This window comes from Oreochromis aureus, linkage group 18, assembly GCF_013358895.1.
Source record: "Oreochromis aureus strain Israel breed Guangdong linkage group 18, ZZ_aureus, whole genome shotgun sequence".
In the NCBI taxonomy this organism is placed as follows: domain Eukaryota; kingdom Metazoa; phylum Chordata; class Actinopteri; order Cichliformes; family Cichlidae; genus Oreochromis; species Oreochromis aureus.
The window spans coordinates 11,336,742-11,353,176 of record NC_052959.1 but is presented as its reverse complement, the minus strand read 5'-3'; the positions used below and the strand labels follow the sequence as shown (position 1 = coordinate 11,353,176).

Genomic DNA, 16,435 nt, shown 5'->3' with positions numbered 1-16,435 from the left:
TGACTGGGAAATTTGTCTTGTGGAGTGTGATGTGAGAAGATTGATAGCCATGTGTCTGTCTTATAAATATGACATTATCTACAAGAAACATTTCCTTGACTGTTAACGGTCAGCTCAAACACTTGATATTTGATTTACAGTCTTTGTGATGGGAGTCCTGCTGTGAAAGACGCACCCAAAGCAAAGAAATCACACAAAACTGGACCCTATGAGCCCTTCCTGTTATTTATGTCACAAAGGAACCTGAAATTCACATGTAGGGAGATTTTCTCATGTTCAAAGGCAAAGAATGGTGTTGAACCACATTTTCGTGGCTCATCACCATCACCACTGGAGTCCGACTTCACTCCAGCTTGCTGGACAAATGCATGTGATGCCTGCAGTTCGGGCTTCACGTGTTTAGCGTACACTGGAAGTCAGTGAGGCACATAAAACATAGCTCTCTGTGCTGCTCGACCAGGTCGGCATCACCATGATTCCAAAAATAAAAATACAATGGAAACTGGACCCACTATCTAGATCAGGGGTGGGCAATCTCAGTCCACGAGGGCCGGTGTCCCTGTAGGTTTTAGATGTGTCCTCGAACCAACACAGCTGATTTAAATGGCTAAATTAGCTCCTCAACATGTCCTGAAGTTCTCCAGAGGCCTGGTAACGAACTAATCATGTGATTCAGGTGTGTTGACCCAAGGTGAGATCTAAAACCTGCAGGGACACCAGCCCTCGTGGGCTGAGATTGCCCACCCCTGATCTAGATATTTTAAAACAAACAAACCACTTCAACCTCAATTAAAACACCCTTATTATTTGTGTAATCTGTATCCTGTGTTTGTTGAGTCTTTTCTGTAGATTCTTGGCAGCTTTGGACATCAGCAGTTCCTCTGCAGTGTGCCACTTCCTGTCAAGATGAAGCCTGACATGTCAACAATAGCGTCCAGGACAAAAGTTGGGATTCTCACTCTTACATTTCATTTTAAATCGCCTGTGTGTGCCGTAGTGCATGTTTGTGTTATGACAGAGGGAAGTGTGCTGACGTCATTGTGTTGGACTGAGACTCGAAGCATCAAAGAGCCACTGAGTAAGACTCTTAGAGGAGCATCAGGAGCCATTGTCCTCCTTGTCAGCTGCGTGATGGAAATCACTGTTTATGATCCCATGAAAGATGGATTTGGCAGATTTACAGGGAAGCTCCACGCAGTCAGTCCAGTGAGGTCCTTGGAGCCCTGGGTATTTGGGGTTTTTTCAGCAGGTCTTAAATTCTGACTCAACCAATTGCAATGAGGTGCATTTCGCAAATTACAGTAAAAGAATTTATTAATTTTTTCCCAAGAAAACATTTGGCTCATAAAGCATGCAGAGGGGTCATCGTGTGTTTGATAAACTCTGCATAGGTGTGGACGGCCAACGGAGGGAGGAGACCGGGAACAGGACCATTCCCATTATAGGAAATGTGTGGTCAAAGGTGTTTATAAACCCTTCCCCAAGTTTACACCCAGTACACAATCGTTTCTATTCTCTTGTAGCACAACTGCAAAGAGGAAACGTCTGGTCAGGATCTGCAGCATTATTGGGCTTCACTGGAAGACTTTACAAGAAATGGGGTGTGAAATCAGCCGGACAGCCTGAAATAATTCAGCATTATCATCTGTCTCCTGGTAACTCTCAGATTTTGGACTCGCTTTAAGCCCTTCGTTTTGTTTTGTTTTTGTTTTTTGTTTGATTTTTTACTCTGCTTTACAGCACCCATGTACAGCAGCGGCTATTCCCAGGTCTCCAAGCACAGCCCACAGGCTAAAAAAACGATGCAGTACCGCTCCAGCAGCAAGAGTTGCGGCTACTACATGCGCATCGTCTTCTTCTTCTCCTCGCTCATTCAGTCTCTTATCATAGTTAGCCTCGTGCTCTTTCTTGTCTATGGTAAGACGCAGGACTCTGCATGCCAAGAACGCACCCAGGACCTGGAGGAGCGCTTCAGTCAGCTATCCTTGGAGAATGTGGCTCTCAAGAAGCAGAGGACAAACTTGACCAATTTCCTCAATGTCACCCTGACTGCGAAGGCTCGGATGGACTCTGACCTGGCATTACTGCGTCAGTACACCAATATGTCAATTCTGTATTTCCACGAATGCGAACAGAAGCTGGTGAGGAACTGAGCTTTTTACAATACCTATATCTTTCTTCTATGTCTACCTTCTTATGTGTTATCTAATTTAATTAATGAAGCTTTCATCTTTTTAATAAGTAAAATTACAGATGATAGGAAAAGATAATCAATACACCTGCAATGTTTTAGCCAAGTTGATGCAAAATAATAATATAATTAATAATATTTCATTTGTGCTTCACAGTTTGGATGAACTGCACATTAACGATAAATCTACAGGTTCAAACATACAAACTGTCAAATATACGGTCTTACATTCACTCCTGCATGCATGCTTACACACACACATCAGAAAAACAAGAACAAAGAAAAGCTATAAAAATGAGCTTTCATCATTCATCAAGCAAACCACATATTCAGCCAGGCTGAGTATGGCTGTTCCAGAGTTTAGGAGCCACAACTTCCAAAAGCGTGAACACCTTTAGACTTGCCGATGACTGGAGAGTCCAGCTGATGGAATAAGGTCTAAGCCGATCTGCTGTAGAGGCAGGAGGCTGGCTTTGTACCAGCTGAGCTTTGTTTAAATGCCCCAGCTTACCTAAGTATTGCTGACCATTTCCATCTCTTTACGGCCAAGCTGTACATATCTTCTCATGGTCAAATCAGAGCTCTACATATTAATGACATTTGAAAATGAATTCTGAATTTCTCAGTGAATGGCAGCAAGATTAAATGTAATATTTACTGGCGAGTTTTTTGTTTGCACCAGTTGGAGATAGGCTAAGGAGGACACAGAGGTGTACATGCAGTGATTTACAATAATCTGGACGGGGGGGGCACGACATAATGACTGACCTCCTCAGAGAAGCTGTCAGGTCCAAACACCAGAACCTCAATTTTGCTGGCATTAGGATGCAAGAAATCTGAAGATATCAAAATAGTAATGGCAGTGAGGCATTTACCCAAGGTGGTTGTACATGTTAAAAGGTGAAAGTCTATGATAGTTGTACCTGTATTTGAGTGGGATTTTTTATGGGCCATGCTGAGGGTTAGTTAAATGTTTGTAGATAAAATATATGAACCCCAGTGGTTCAGGGTGAAGATGGTCCTGGTTAAAAAAAGCTCCAAGAAGTTACGCAAGGACATAAAATTGTCCACAAAGGGAATGTGTCCATTCCTGCTGTATAGAAGTTGGCAGAGACCGCTGAGCTTCACACCACCAAAACTGGAGATGAATCAAAATGATCATAGATCCATAGAACTTTAGCTCAAATGGCATAATATTTCTTGCGACTGGCAAACCTGAAGTTTTAAAAATGTGTTTTTTCACTCTGTTTTATAACAAATCCCTAACACTCTGTTTTTTTGTTTGTATTAATGTCAACAGCTACAGTTCAATACTGACCTGCTCTCATGCAGACTCTTACGATCGTCCCCATGCCCCATGCCAAGTGGTAAATATGATATGTCTCCAGTGCAAGCCCCAAAATAAATACATTAATGAATTTCATGCAGCTGTGACTAACTTTGTATATTGTTGTTCTTTTCTATTTTTTGTTTAAAGCTACAAATCTTAATACTTGTAACTGTGGGGCGATGGTCGAACAACTGAAAGCTAGGTTTCAGCTTGTGAATTCCAACTTCACCCAGTCAGTGCAAGCCATGAAGATGGAAATGGAGGAGATTGCCAAAGAAAGGGACAACCTCAACTTGGAGACCATAAAGCTGAGGAGGGATATCGCCACAAAAGAAAAGCAGATACAGATCTACGAGAAAACATCCAAAGATGAGTTTTCCCAGTCCTTGGGTTCGGTCTACAATGTTTCCAGGGCTTTTCTGCACAAGATCGATTCGCTCTTCCCTGCACACATTGCCTTCCAGCTCACCTGTCCAAAACAGAGGGAACACCTGGAACAGATCCGCTCCAACTGCACCAACCTGTCCAGAGAGGTCGAAGACAAGCTCCAGCGTTACATGGACACCGTGGGAAATCATGTGGCAGGCATTCAGAATGAGAACATCCGCTTGAAGGCTGAAAACTGGCGATTCTCTGAAGACTACCGCTCGTGCAGGCAGGAGCACGCAGGCATGGTTGAGCAACACAAACAGAACCTAGACAAACTTCAGCAGAAGCACGATCTGGACCAGGAGAGACTCCTGAAGGAAAAGAAGAAGCTAAGCGGAGAGAAAGAGGTCTTAGAAAGCACCGTCAATTATAACGCTAAAGCGATTGAGAGCCTTATGCAGCAAATCGAAATTCTCAACAAGTCCAGGGTAAGAACGAACACCCGAGACTGATTGATATGCTACATAAGCCCCGCTTTTTGCGCTCTTTTGTGCTCTTAATCCAGATGTTATATAAAAACTTGGATATTTCAGGAAAAAAAACCCACTTAGTCATCAAAGACCTAATTTAATTTTCAACTGAGTCCTTCATCCTTCCAAAGCTTTTCTCAGGGGAACTCAATGACAACTGCAGACAGAGTTTCATGCTATTATGAAAAGTGATCCCATACAATTTGTCTGTATATTTTGTTGTAGATTTTCCTATAAAACTATTGATAAGTGCAATGATCTGCATTTGTTGATACAACAACTAGCTGATTTTGTGCAAAAACGTTAGCACTGCTGTTAATGACAGCCTCTGCAGTACAGAGCAAGTGCAGGAATGGTAACATAGAAAAAAGCCCATGCTTCACCTCTTTGAGATAATGAGGTGTTATATAAGGTGGATGAGATCAAAGCAGCATGACTGGTTGTTGGAAATGATCCAGCCTCAACTCCAGCAAGTGCAGAAGATGAGGGGGCAGCGGGGTATTGTCTGCCAGTAAAAAACTAGAGGGCAAAGAGGTGAAAGCAGGCAAATGTTTCTGCCTTTCGTGTTGAGTGTCTGCTATTGTCTGAGGAGAAATTTCGAACCTAGATGTGAAGCTTAGTGCAGTTTTGTGATTACTGAGGAAAAGTTTTTTCTTAAAGCAGAACATGATTTCATTGTTTTGATATTTTCTCTTGATTCACATGTTTTGTTGTGTTATACATAAATGAAAATTGAAGGCTCTATTTTCTCTCATGTTAAAACTGAACATTTTTGATTTTTCAGACAGGGTTTGGAGTTACTGGAGCCCTGGGCCATCAGCCAGGCATACCAGTACAGAATCGCTGGGCTAGTTCTTACTCTCCAAGCTCTACCAGTTTCGGTCAGCAGGGTAAGACAGGGTCAACTGGACTGTTAGGCCAAGGTTCTAGCTCACTTGGATCATTCAATAAACCTGCATCAACTCTACTGGGTGCAACTGGAGCAACCTCCTCAAATACACCCTTGTCCACTGGGTCAAGAGTCAGCTCTCCTGGGTCAGGAATCAACAATCCAAATCTTAGCTCAGGTGGAATAGGCTCAAATAACCCATTACTGAGTGGGAGAGGGTCTTCATCCATCGGGTCTTCCTCTGGGTCATCAGTGTTGACTCCTAACCTTAGCTCAAATCCGTTTTCCTCGAATAAGCAAACATCAAATACAAGAAGCTCTGGCTTTGGATTAGGTTCATCCTCCTCCTCTTCCTCCTCCTCCTCCTCCTCCTCCTCCTCATCATCATCATCATCATCATCATCAACAAGTAAAACTACCTTTCCTTGGTTTGGGAGCAGTAACTCAGGTCAAAGTAAGACACCAAGTGTACCAGGGAGAGGAACATCAAGTGGTACCAGTACTGGAGCTGGATCGCCATTTGGTGCAGGAAAACCCAATGGAATGACAGGTATACCCTTTAAGCATAAATAAATACATTTGTTTTACTCTTATTTATTATTCTCATTGTCAAACATCTAAATCTATATGATTAATAACTCATGGCGAGGTAATGATAAACCCCTATTTTCTTATGTTTAACAAATAGGCAACATTGCTCAGCACATACAAAATCTACAACGCCTGATCAACCCGCCTGGCCCACAGTAAGTATTGTATTTATTCTCTGAGGATTATAATTTCTTGCAAGTATTGTAAGTTGCTGATTGCTGATTCCTCCTACATGATCAGGAGGTGAGCAACCAAGATGGCACATGGGTTCATCTTGAGCCCTTGAAGGTTCTTACCTATGTTGCTAAGCGAACGCCTAGCAACAGGCTAAAATGACCTCATTTAAGCATTTCTCCACCTATCTATCTGCGTCTGCATCCACAAAAGCTGAATGGCACATGGTATATTATTGCATCATCATGTTGCCTAGCAACCTTGTAGAAAAATAGGTTAAAATGACCCTTTTTATGCATTTACAAACCTTATAAAAGCATTGCATCATTTTCCTTTCACGGTCAACAGCACAACCAGGCCAAATAATACTGTAGAATGGGCATGTACTAGTATTGTTATTATACTAATGTTCAAAAGGTTGGCATCAGAAAGAAACGTGCAGGTTCTTAAAGAAAGGCACAGGGCAATAAAATATGACATTAAATGTTGTAAATGACCATAATTAATGCAGGATTATTTAAAAATAAGTTAAAATCAACATCAGCCATCACTTATGTTTTACTTAATTCTGAAAAGGGTGCTGATTAAAGAAGCAACGACTTTGACTTTGAATGTCAGCCTTTTGGGTTTGATTATAGACTCTTAAAGACATACAACAGGGTATAATACTCTCTTCACAAACCTGCAGTCTAGCTCTTACTAAATTAAGTTGCCAGCTGAAGACCTGCAAGTCACTCAAACTAGAAACACTTGTGGGTTATTTGTGCACCAAATAAAATTGAAGAAGCAATGCATTTGCTCACGTACGTGAATGAGGCATCATCACGTACGTCATGCACTTTTTAAGCAAATGTGCTGCTTCTTTAATCAGCATGGCAGATTTCAGCCTCTGCTAACGTGATTAATTGGCCTTTTTAGACAAACCATTTTTTTTAGGTAACACAATGTGCGATGGAACACCTTACGAAAAATAATATTAAATACATAAAATAAAAAATTAAATACATAAATGTTTTAAAGTAGGTTTATATGTTATTTCTAAATAGGTTATATCAAAATTTTCTAGAAGACCCTTGTGTATAACACAGATTATCACTAAAGTTATCCTTTAACAACATGTTGCAGGTTTGATGCACTTCCACTTTATATACAATACCAAATTTTTGTCTTTCTTTCTTTCTTTCAACAGGGAGAAACAAGAAATCTCCAGAATACTGGGTTAACCGTATCATTTTTATAATCTGTTGTTATCTGTTACACATGGCTTCTCATATTGAGTTCTCATATTGTCTATACATAAAAGTACTGTATAACACGCTCTGCTTCCGACAGGTAATGTTTCAGTATGCATGTATGAAATCCATTCCAATAACTTGCACTTTTACATTTAAAATGTGAAGCTTTGTCATGCGTGTATGAATAATGGCATGTAGTATTTAGTATATAGTATTTTTACACTGTAAATACAAAGATAAAAATAAAGGTTTTGTTTAAGCCTAAGTATGTAAACTGTGCCTCTGGTCTCCATTTCTCTGTCTCCTTGTCTTGTTCTTTATAAACAAAGCTATTTAAAATATTATCCCATTCAGATCCGGAAAGAACTGTTTGTTTCTGTGTGCGTCACCTATTGTGTAACTAATTGTCTGCAGATGACTCCCAAGCCCCTCCTGTGACAGCTTATTGGCAACACGGTTTAATCCTTCCAACATGTTTATGTTTACCTGCCAACTTGTTAGTATGGAGGCAGAGAAAAATGGTAGGAATTTCTTGACAAGCACTTAAAAACAGTGCGTAACCTCCTTACGGCAGAGAACACGGATATCCATAATCTAAATAAGATCTTAAAATACCTCTCATTGAAAAAAAAAACAGGTGGGAAAAGACGGAGCAATTGCTACATGATGAGTGGTCTGACCACACCTTAAACAACCTTAGACATAGCAATCAGATTTTATCTTCTTTCTCCGATCACAGCCTGAATATTAATACAGCAGCTTTAATACAGACAAAAATATAAACAAAGCTACTGGTCTTGGATTAGTTTCATACAAAGGTCCATTTTATTTGGACCCCAACAGCTTCAGTGTGGAGCCAACATGGTCCAGTGGGGAAAAAACATCTTGAGAACAGACAAACATCCTGTTCAAAGAACTGTGAAAGGATGGGGACATGCTGTTAATTCAAGAATCAAAAGGGTATTTGTATTGGTGCCAATTAAATACAGCACTTAGGCTTGGGCGAGAGGGATAGGATATCCTTTGTTTAACAGTAGTGTTTTCCACATTTAGGATGTGAAATGCAGGAGCGCCAATCAGGGTATTAAAGGTCAGATGGTTGGATGCTACTGGGAGTCTCTTTATTGGATGCAATGGGACACAGGATGTGTTAAAACTACTTACTGGAAAATTATCTTGATGATGCTGGTCTAAACAAGTCTGTTTCCTGTCATGTCATCTCATTTTCCTGCCCCGTACATCATTTGTGTATTCTACGTGCACAGTTCACCACTGAGCATTGTCTGACTGACACAGTGGTCAATAACAACAATTGTTATGCACTTTCTATAATTTCTCATCCAGTTCAGGCTTGTCATAGGGCAAGAGGTGGGGCAGACTCTGAACAGACTACGAGGCTACAGGCTTAGTTTGAACTTTCCCACCTTACATTCTTTAAATTTAATTTATGCTTGAACAACTCCCTGAAGGTTATTGTATTCATATTATTCCTTTTAACAGAACTAAAAATAAAGTATGATAAATATGTTAACATGTCATAAAGTGAACTTTACCACAGAACAATAGGACATACGAGATATACTTACATTCGAGACACATACAAGAACAATGTAACGTTACTTTTTTTCTAAATTAAACTTTATTGACAAGTAAATTGTATTCTAGTGAAGTCAGGTCTGATTGTTTAGGAGTTGTGGTGAGTTGTGTCTGCTTACAATACAAAGGTCCAAAGGATATGTTGATCAACTTTATCCACACATTTAACTTGTGCACTTGTTGGCACGAACTTGAAACTGCCAAAATCTTATGTAAGTTGTCCAAAACTGTCAAATTTGCTGTAATGAGTAAATTTCCCCAGTGTGGCATTAAATAAAGTCAATGTCTAGGATCTTCCGTAAGCAATGCATGTCACTGTTTTTTCAAGCTTTCTGTCACTTTGCCAAAACTGGACACAGTTTGAAATAAAGTGTAAGCAGTCTATCCACACATGTCCTGTTTTTTTGTTTGTTTAGGTTTTTAAAAATCTTTTAAAGCCTGAAACATGAAATAATTGCCAGGAAAGGTTTAGTGAACCATCTGACCATTTGTTTAAAAAAAATAATTACATTTAAATGCTACATCTGGCATTTTTTAACTGCTTGTCTCAAAAAGTCACAAAAGACATGTATCAAATATGATACACTGGGTGTTTAAGCAGGTCATTATTAAGGCCAGATGTACGTCTGGGTAAAAGCTAATCCAGCACATGCTCAGGTTAAGACTAGATAACATTCACACAGTCACTGCTGGCTGTTGACTGGGGATCTTGACCCTAAGAACTCTGGTCATTACTTACAAAAATATGAGGCATTTGTGCCACAGTCTGAAGGACCACCTCCCTCTACTTCCTATAAGGCAGGAAATTGTAAGGGTGGTTATGATTACGACCTCCTTCCTCACCTGGGGCTTCAGGACTGTGACTCTTTTGTCCGTGCATGCTAATGTCCCCTTTTTTACTGTGACTTCTAATTGCATTTCCTGTCTGTTGGGCTGTAGCTGCCGTCACACGGCTGCCCAGGATGGAAAAGACATCATGAAGCAAAACCCCTTTTTTTTGTCCATCAACACTGCAGAGTCTAGAGGGGAATATGAGGCTTTTTTTTTCTGTTTGTTTTTACATCCTTCGGAGCAACCCTGACCTTCACCTTGACTTCTTTCAGCAGAAATGTTATTGGAAGAAAGGCGAAGATTGTTTTGTTGTTAAAGACAACAGGTTGCTTTCATATAATCTTTGTTTTAACAGCTAGACCTTTATGTTTTATGAAGAAACATGAAGTTCAAATGGTGACGTCAATATAATAAAATGCTCCACCTACAACTTTTCTTTATTTTACTGCCCCAACACGAAGACCACAATAATACCTTTCATTAAACTTTATATAGTAAATTATGTACAGACGTGTCTGTGTGTGTCTCTTAATTTAATGAAAGTGCTAAGGCTGTCAGATTGTAAGTTCTGTATTTTTGTTTAATGTCATAGGCCTGTCATAATAGCTGTACTCTTCTACTAATTGGCAGGTTGATGGTTTGATCCCTTGTTTCTTCAGTCTGCATCCAAAACTATCCTTGGGCAAGAAACCAAACTCCGAGTTTCTCTGTGATGTTCGATACAAAGCACTAAGGCATAGAAAGAAGAGTTTGTATCAATAGATGAATTTTTTTTTTTAAATTTACTGGCTTTTTTATCCAGTTGAAAAGCTCATGGTTGGGTTCAGCTTGAATTGCTGGACAGATGGAATTTCATTATGACTGATATGATGCAGAAATCACTGCTGAATCAATCGTTACCAAATGTTTGAAGCAAAACTGTAGCAGTTTCACTACTTCACATCTCGGCTGGAATGATTGATTTCTCTGCCGAATGCATATCAATTTAAACACATGTACAGTAGTTTTGCTCTAATGTTCTTTATGAACACCGTGAAAGTCACATTTGTGCAGTTATTCACAGGCAGACTTTGACACTTTCCACTTTAAGACCAACACTTACTTGAAGCTCCTGTGATGACATCTCCTTTTTTTTTTTTTTGCATCAAACAGTCTTATAACTATTACTTTCCAAAATCTATTTGGATTAATGAATTGCACTGGAACTAAAATTAACACGTTGCAAGTTGCAGTCTGAATTGTCCTAAAATGGCAGCAAACCGCATATGGACCAAGGTTAAAGGACAAAAAAAGAGTCAATGTAAAAGCTAACATCAATTTGCAAAAATGCTCAACATGGAAAAGCTAAACATGGTGCAGCTGAGACTAATGGAAAATCCATTTATCCTCCATTTGATTGGTTAATGAATCAAAGTAAAATGTAGACTTGATGATAATAAAATAACAATATATCAATGTGTAGTGAAAAAGTGAAGCAGTTTGTTGACTCTCTTGTTGAGAGGCAAAATAATTCAACAGAAAGTGCTGCATAGCAGAAACATTTACTGTTGTCTGCTAGTGTATCTGCAATATGTAACAAAGGGAAGCTGTACAAACAAGAAACAAAAAGCCGGCCCACTCAAACCTGTTTACAAGAGGGTGCTGTTTATCTAATCAATTATCCCTCACATGCTGAGAACTCTATCCTACAGCAGGGAATATAGAGAAGATTATTGATCATCCAGTCTGCTAAGGGTAACAGTAGGTGCTGTATACATTACACACCTTAGAGAGGACATCACTCATCACACAAAGCTCTTGAAGTTATCACATCTGTTTATTTTGAGCAAAGCAGAAAATAATTAAGAACAAATGGCGAACTCGGTGAAAAATCCTCTCTTTCAGATGTCACTGATAATATCTTAAATTCATATGGGTACTTTTCAAAGGTTGTGCGACTCCTGGAGTTCCCCATTTAAATCATAAAAAGTTATGACAGAGGTCCAGTGCTACGCCCCGGTGCAACATGCTGATAACAAAATTGGTCTGATAACAAAAATCTGTATCTCAGTCCGTGACAATGACAGCCCCTTCCTTATTTTTGCTTAATATTACAACAGTTTATGCGTTTGTTTATCTCAGTGTGTCATAGACCTGTAGTGTCTTTCTTTCAATGCAATAAAAGGGTTTCAGGTTCACATATTAACTTTGCAGCAGAAACATCCTTTATGACGCTAACCTGTGTACTGCTTCCATCTAGTGTCTGTGCCAGTGTACTGCTATACTAGAACACAAGGGTGTCATGAGTGCCCGTTTATCTTTCTTTTGATTGTTTCTTTTTTACCTGCCTGAAAGGTACACCAGTTTACAAAGCAGGAAGTTAATGCAATTTATAAAACCCGAAGTTTGGTTTATTTTTTACCAAGTAGTAGCCTATACTGGCATACAAAGTCAAGAACAGAAAATAATCAACAGTACTCCATTTTTATCTCTAACTTCAACTTACTGCCAGCGCTCAGCCGTGCTAACCTTTCACTGCTGCTCACGTTGCACAGCGCACTGAAAGGCAGACACAAAATCTCTTTCAGAGCTGAGGGACAATTTGTCAGGTCCATGTGCTGACATGACAGTGAGAACTGTGGCAGGCAAACAGCTGTGCCTTTGTGTGACAACACCAGCAGAAGGTGTGAATGAATAATAGATTCAAATAGCTCTAATTGTTGTATCGCTATCCAGCTGAACGCTTTCTTTTATACTGCTCGTGGAAAACGATGCACACATATTTAAATACAACACCATATGCTATTATTTAAACCTTAATTATGACATTATTAATGCTTCATATTGTTTTTCTTCACAAAAAAAAATAAGAACATTTACTGGGCTTGTTGATTGACTCACCATAAACATTATAAATTACGCCTTTATTTTATGCTATTATTGCCTTAATTCTTTGTGGTTTGGGTTCAACAAGGTGCTGGAAACTTTTCTCAGAGGATTTTGCTCCATATTGACATGATAGTGTCACACAGTTGCTGCAGATTTATCGGCTGCACATACATGATGCAAATCTCTTGTTCCAACCACATTCCAAAGATGCTCTGTTAGATTGAGATCAGGTGACAGTGGGGTGGTTTGAGTTTAGATAACTCGTTGCCATGTTTGAGATGATCTGAGATTTGTGACACTGTGCGTTATCATACTGAATGAAACCATCAGAAGATGGGGACACTGCCGTCATAAAGGCCTGAACATGGTCAGAAATAATACTCTGGTAAACTGTGGTGTTTAACTGATCCTCAAGACAGGCTCAAAGCGTGCCAGGAAATTATCCCCCAAGCATTTACACCACCAGCATCGTGAACTGCTGACACAAGGCAGGATAGATCCATGCTTTTGTGCTGTTTATGTTAAATTCTGACCAAACCTTCAGGGGCACATATGCATGAGTAGTCTTTGTGGGCCCTCTTCCGTTCTTTATCCATATCTTACATGATTTGATTTGATTTTATTTAAACAAATAATTTAGCTCATAACTGTACACAATAATCTGTAGTGTAGCCATTCATGAGCTGCTTTTAAAAACACATAAGACCAAATGTCTGCTCAGTTTGAAATATCCACACATTTCTACAATTACATTATGTTTCAATGAGTTTTGCTTGGAGTATCCAGCTTAAGTGTGTATTATTTTCTTCATTTATATTCAAGTATTTATTATTTTCTTAGCATAAAAAAAGCTTAAAGTGCAATCTTAGCTTTCTAACATGCTCTGTCCTCTCCTCATCCTTCCCATCACCCCAGGGTAACCCTCATTTTGCTTTCTCTTTTCACTTCCATCATCCTTTATCACAGCGGTCCCCAATCCCCGGGCCACGGACCGGTCGTTTGGTACCAGGCCATAAGAGTTGAGGCTTGGGAGTGAAATTCAAGGTTTTCAGGGCTTTTATCGGTTTTTAGCGTTATGTTTTTATCGTTTTTATTGTTAACTCGGTTTCCCTGGGCCATTTCTCGTGTGTTATGAAGAAATCTTCTTCTTTCTTTTGGTACCAGTACTGGTTTTATTTTGTTGTATTTATCCGTGACACCTTAAACGCCAGTCCGTGAAATATTGTCGGACATAAACCGGTCCATGGCACAAAAAAGGTTGGGGACCGCTGCTCTAACAGATCTCCTCTATCACTGTCTTCTAGACAAAATGAAGCATTCAGGACTGATTGCAGCCCCTTAACCTTACAGGATCATGCTGTTTTCAACCTGTTTGGCACTAAGGCACATCAGAGGTCAAACCAGATCATCAAGGCAAACCAGAATCATTATAAATGTACTTATCTTGCTAATTGTGTGTAAAAAGTGAAAATAAGTATCCATATTTACTTGTTTCCATGAAACTCTAATGACAGTATTGTACATGTCTAACAGCACTGTGTTGAAAGTCAAATTAGGTTTACAATATGTGCGATGATGTAACAGCCGCCGTCTGTTAGTGTTCCTTTGATGTTATCAAACATGAACGTTATACAGCAGTTTTTTGTTCTAGTGAAAACTGGACGATTTAGCAGAACATGAAACTGTGAGCGTACACGCGGACATATTTGTGTCCTGCCTGGTGGTGCTTCATAAGAACTAACCAAAGGTAAATAAATGCATCCGTCGCCATATAACTGACTACCTACATACTTTATTATTATTATTAATTAAGAAGCAATGTCTTTGTGTCATTTTAAAATACTATTTCATCAGCCTGAAACACTTGCTCAGAAATGCCTTGTTTACATCACGGCCTCACTGGTCCAACATAAGCTGAAGCTGAAGCTGCTATTGATAGAAAAGACTGAAATAACTTTAAACTGCTGCTACATGCGCTCAGCTAGTATCACATAATCTAGAAAGGGACCTGCTGCTGCTTCAGTCTCTGGCTGTTTCTGAAATGAATGTTCCTGTGTTAATAAAGTTGTGCTGGCTAACTCTGATAGAAGCACTGGCTCACTGTCTTTAGCAAATGCTCTTAGCTAAACCATTCTTAACCTGTTAGTTGTGCTCTGCTCACCTTTGTTTTGAAAGAAGTCTGTTAATGGCTCATTTCCCTCATTTTGCTTTCTTTCCCTGTACTTTTTTTCTGTTGTTTTTTGACACCCCAAATTTGATTCCTTGGTTTAAGAGATGACTTTAGGTGTGCATTATCAGTCAACTGTAAAGGTGACCCAAGCGTGGGGTGAATGAAATGATTTCGTGTCAGCACATTTATTCAAGTACTACAAACAAAAACAAACTTTTCATTCCTGTAGTTGGGGCTCTCATCCGTCCAAAGTCTTCCTCTGCTACAACTTCCATGCTACCATCTGAATGTCACAGGCTCATCAGCCTTGCCAACGTTTGTCCAATCTTCTTTTGTCTAGTTTTGGTGAACGTGGGCCAACTGTGGCTTCAGTTTCCTGTTGTTAACTGACAGGAATGACACATGGTGCGGTCTTTTGCTGCTGTAGCCCATCTGCTGCAAGGTTCAATTTGCTGTGCTTTGAGAGATTCCAAGTCACTTAAATCATATTTCTTCCCAATTCTAATGCTCAGAAATGTGTCATCAGAGGGTGGCCAGAAAATACCAACGTGCACATTTTTTATTTTGTTCTGAGCAACAGAAAGTTCACAGAAGCAGTGGACCTGTGAGCTCATGAGAAATAAACGCTTTCTTCCTTCTTCAGTTTTGTTAAAATTTTATTTGAGAATTGAGTTTGTGCTTACTTACATGAATGCTTTGATGTCTTGGGAAATATTCATGTGCATTTCTTTATCGAACAGGGAAATGGTTAGTGTGGCTTGACCTAATTAAAATGTGACATCATTATTTAGGTTTTGTTTTTCGTTTTTTGTTTTGTACATGAACAAAAGTGTAAAACTCAACTTCATTATGACCAAATACATGACCCTGCGTAAAACCAACTTGCTAGCTGTGTCTAACCATAGTCACATTTGCTCGGTATATTTTTAGTTGAGTGAGCAAATTTGGAATATGTAACTAGGTCAGCAAGTCACACAAAAAACAATACAGTGAAACAAAAAGACTTCCATACGCAGTCCAGAGCCACATTTTATAGATGCCAAAATAATGAGATATGACTCAGGGATTACTAGAAACCTGACCATGTCAGAGTGTCAGGTTTCTTAGTTTACTGCTGTGTAATAAGCAAACTACTGAGTGTTACGTGCATACAGACTTGTATAGAAGCTGCTGTCACCACTAGACCCCTGGTAAGCCATGGTAACCACTTCCTTGGCTGCATTCTCCTGCTTGCAACCTCAGAAGATGATTTAAAAAGCAAATTAGTCTATTTTTTTAATTCACAAAAGACTCCAATGCTATCCAGGGCACAAAGAATATTGATTTTAAAAGCACTGGTTGCAAGTTTAGCAACCATATTAGTTGCTATACAGATACAGGCCATGAAGTCCTGGTGATAACAAGTTATTAATCTTGAGCACTGACTTAATTTAATATGTGAGAACTTCAAATCCTGAAGGGACTCAATACAATTCTGTTGGCTTTGTAGATTTTCAATAAACATATTTTTTTTTTAAAGACCAAAAAAAACAAACATAAAGTGTACCTTCATACCGCCAGTGGACCTGTAGCCTGCTAGGTGTTCCCCTAAAACTCTGTCGTCACACAGTCACGACTGGTGCGCGTAACGTGTACATGCCATGATCATGTTCCTCCTCCTC

General features: G+C 39.4%; 1 protein-coding gene across 1 annotated transcript; it reads left to right on the top strand.

The window, feature by feature from the left end:
* Positions 1 to 1,336: 1,336 nt before the first annotated feature.
* plvapa (plasmalemma vesicle associated protein a) lies at positions 1,337 to 7,583 on the top strand. The gene is made up of 7 exons (XM_031732452.2): positions 1,337 to 1,655; positions 1,741 to 2,141; positions 3,492 to 3,558; positions 3,669 to 4,378; positions 5,205 to 5,859; positions 5,998 to 6,055; positions 7,264 to 7,583. Exons 1-7 carry the CDS (start codon positions 1,352 to 1,354, stop codon positions 7,295 to 7,297), a joined length of 2,229 nt encoding a protein of 742 aa, XP_031588312.2. The 5' UTR covers positions 1,337 to 1,351; the 3' UTR covers positions 7,298 to 7,583.
* Positions 7,584 to 16,435: the final 8,852 nt, after the last annotated feature.

Excerpts from the sequence above, each read along its gene's own strand:
- plvapa (XM_031732452.2), top strand. The coding sequence starts at position 1,352 with ATGCAGAGGGGTCATCGTGTGTTTGATAAACTCTGCATAGGTGTGGAC. Across the intron at positions 2,142-3,491 it reads ACGAATGCGAACAGAAGCTG|CTACAGTTCAATACTGACCT; the intron begins GTGAGGAACTGA and ends TAATGTCAACAG. Across the intron at positions 5,860-5,997 it reads AAAACCCAATGGAATGACAG|GCAACATTGCTCAGCACATA; the intron begins GTATACCCTTTA and ends TTTAACAAATAG.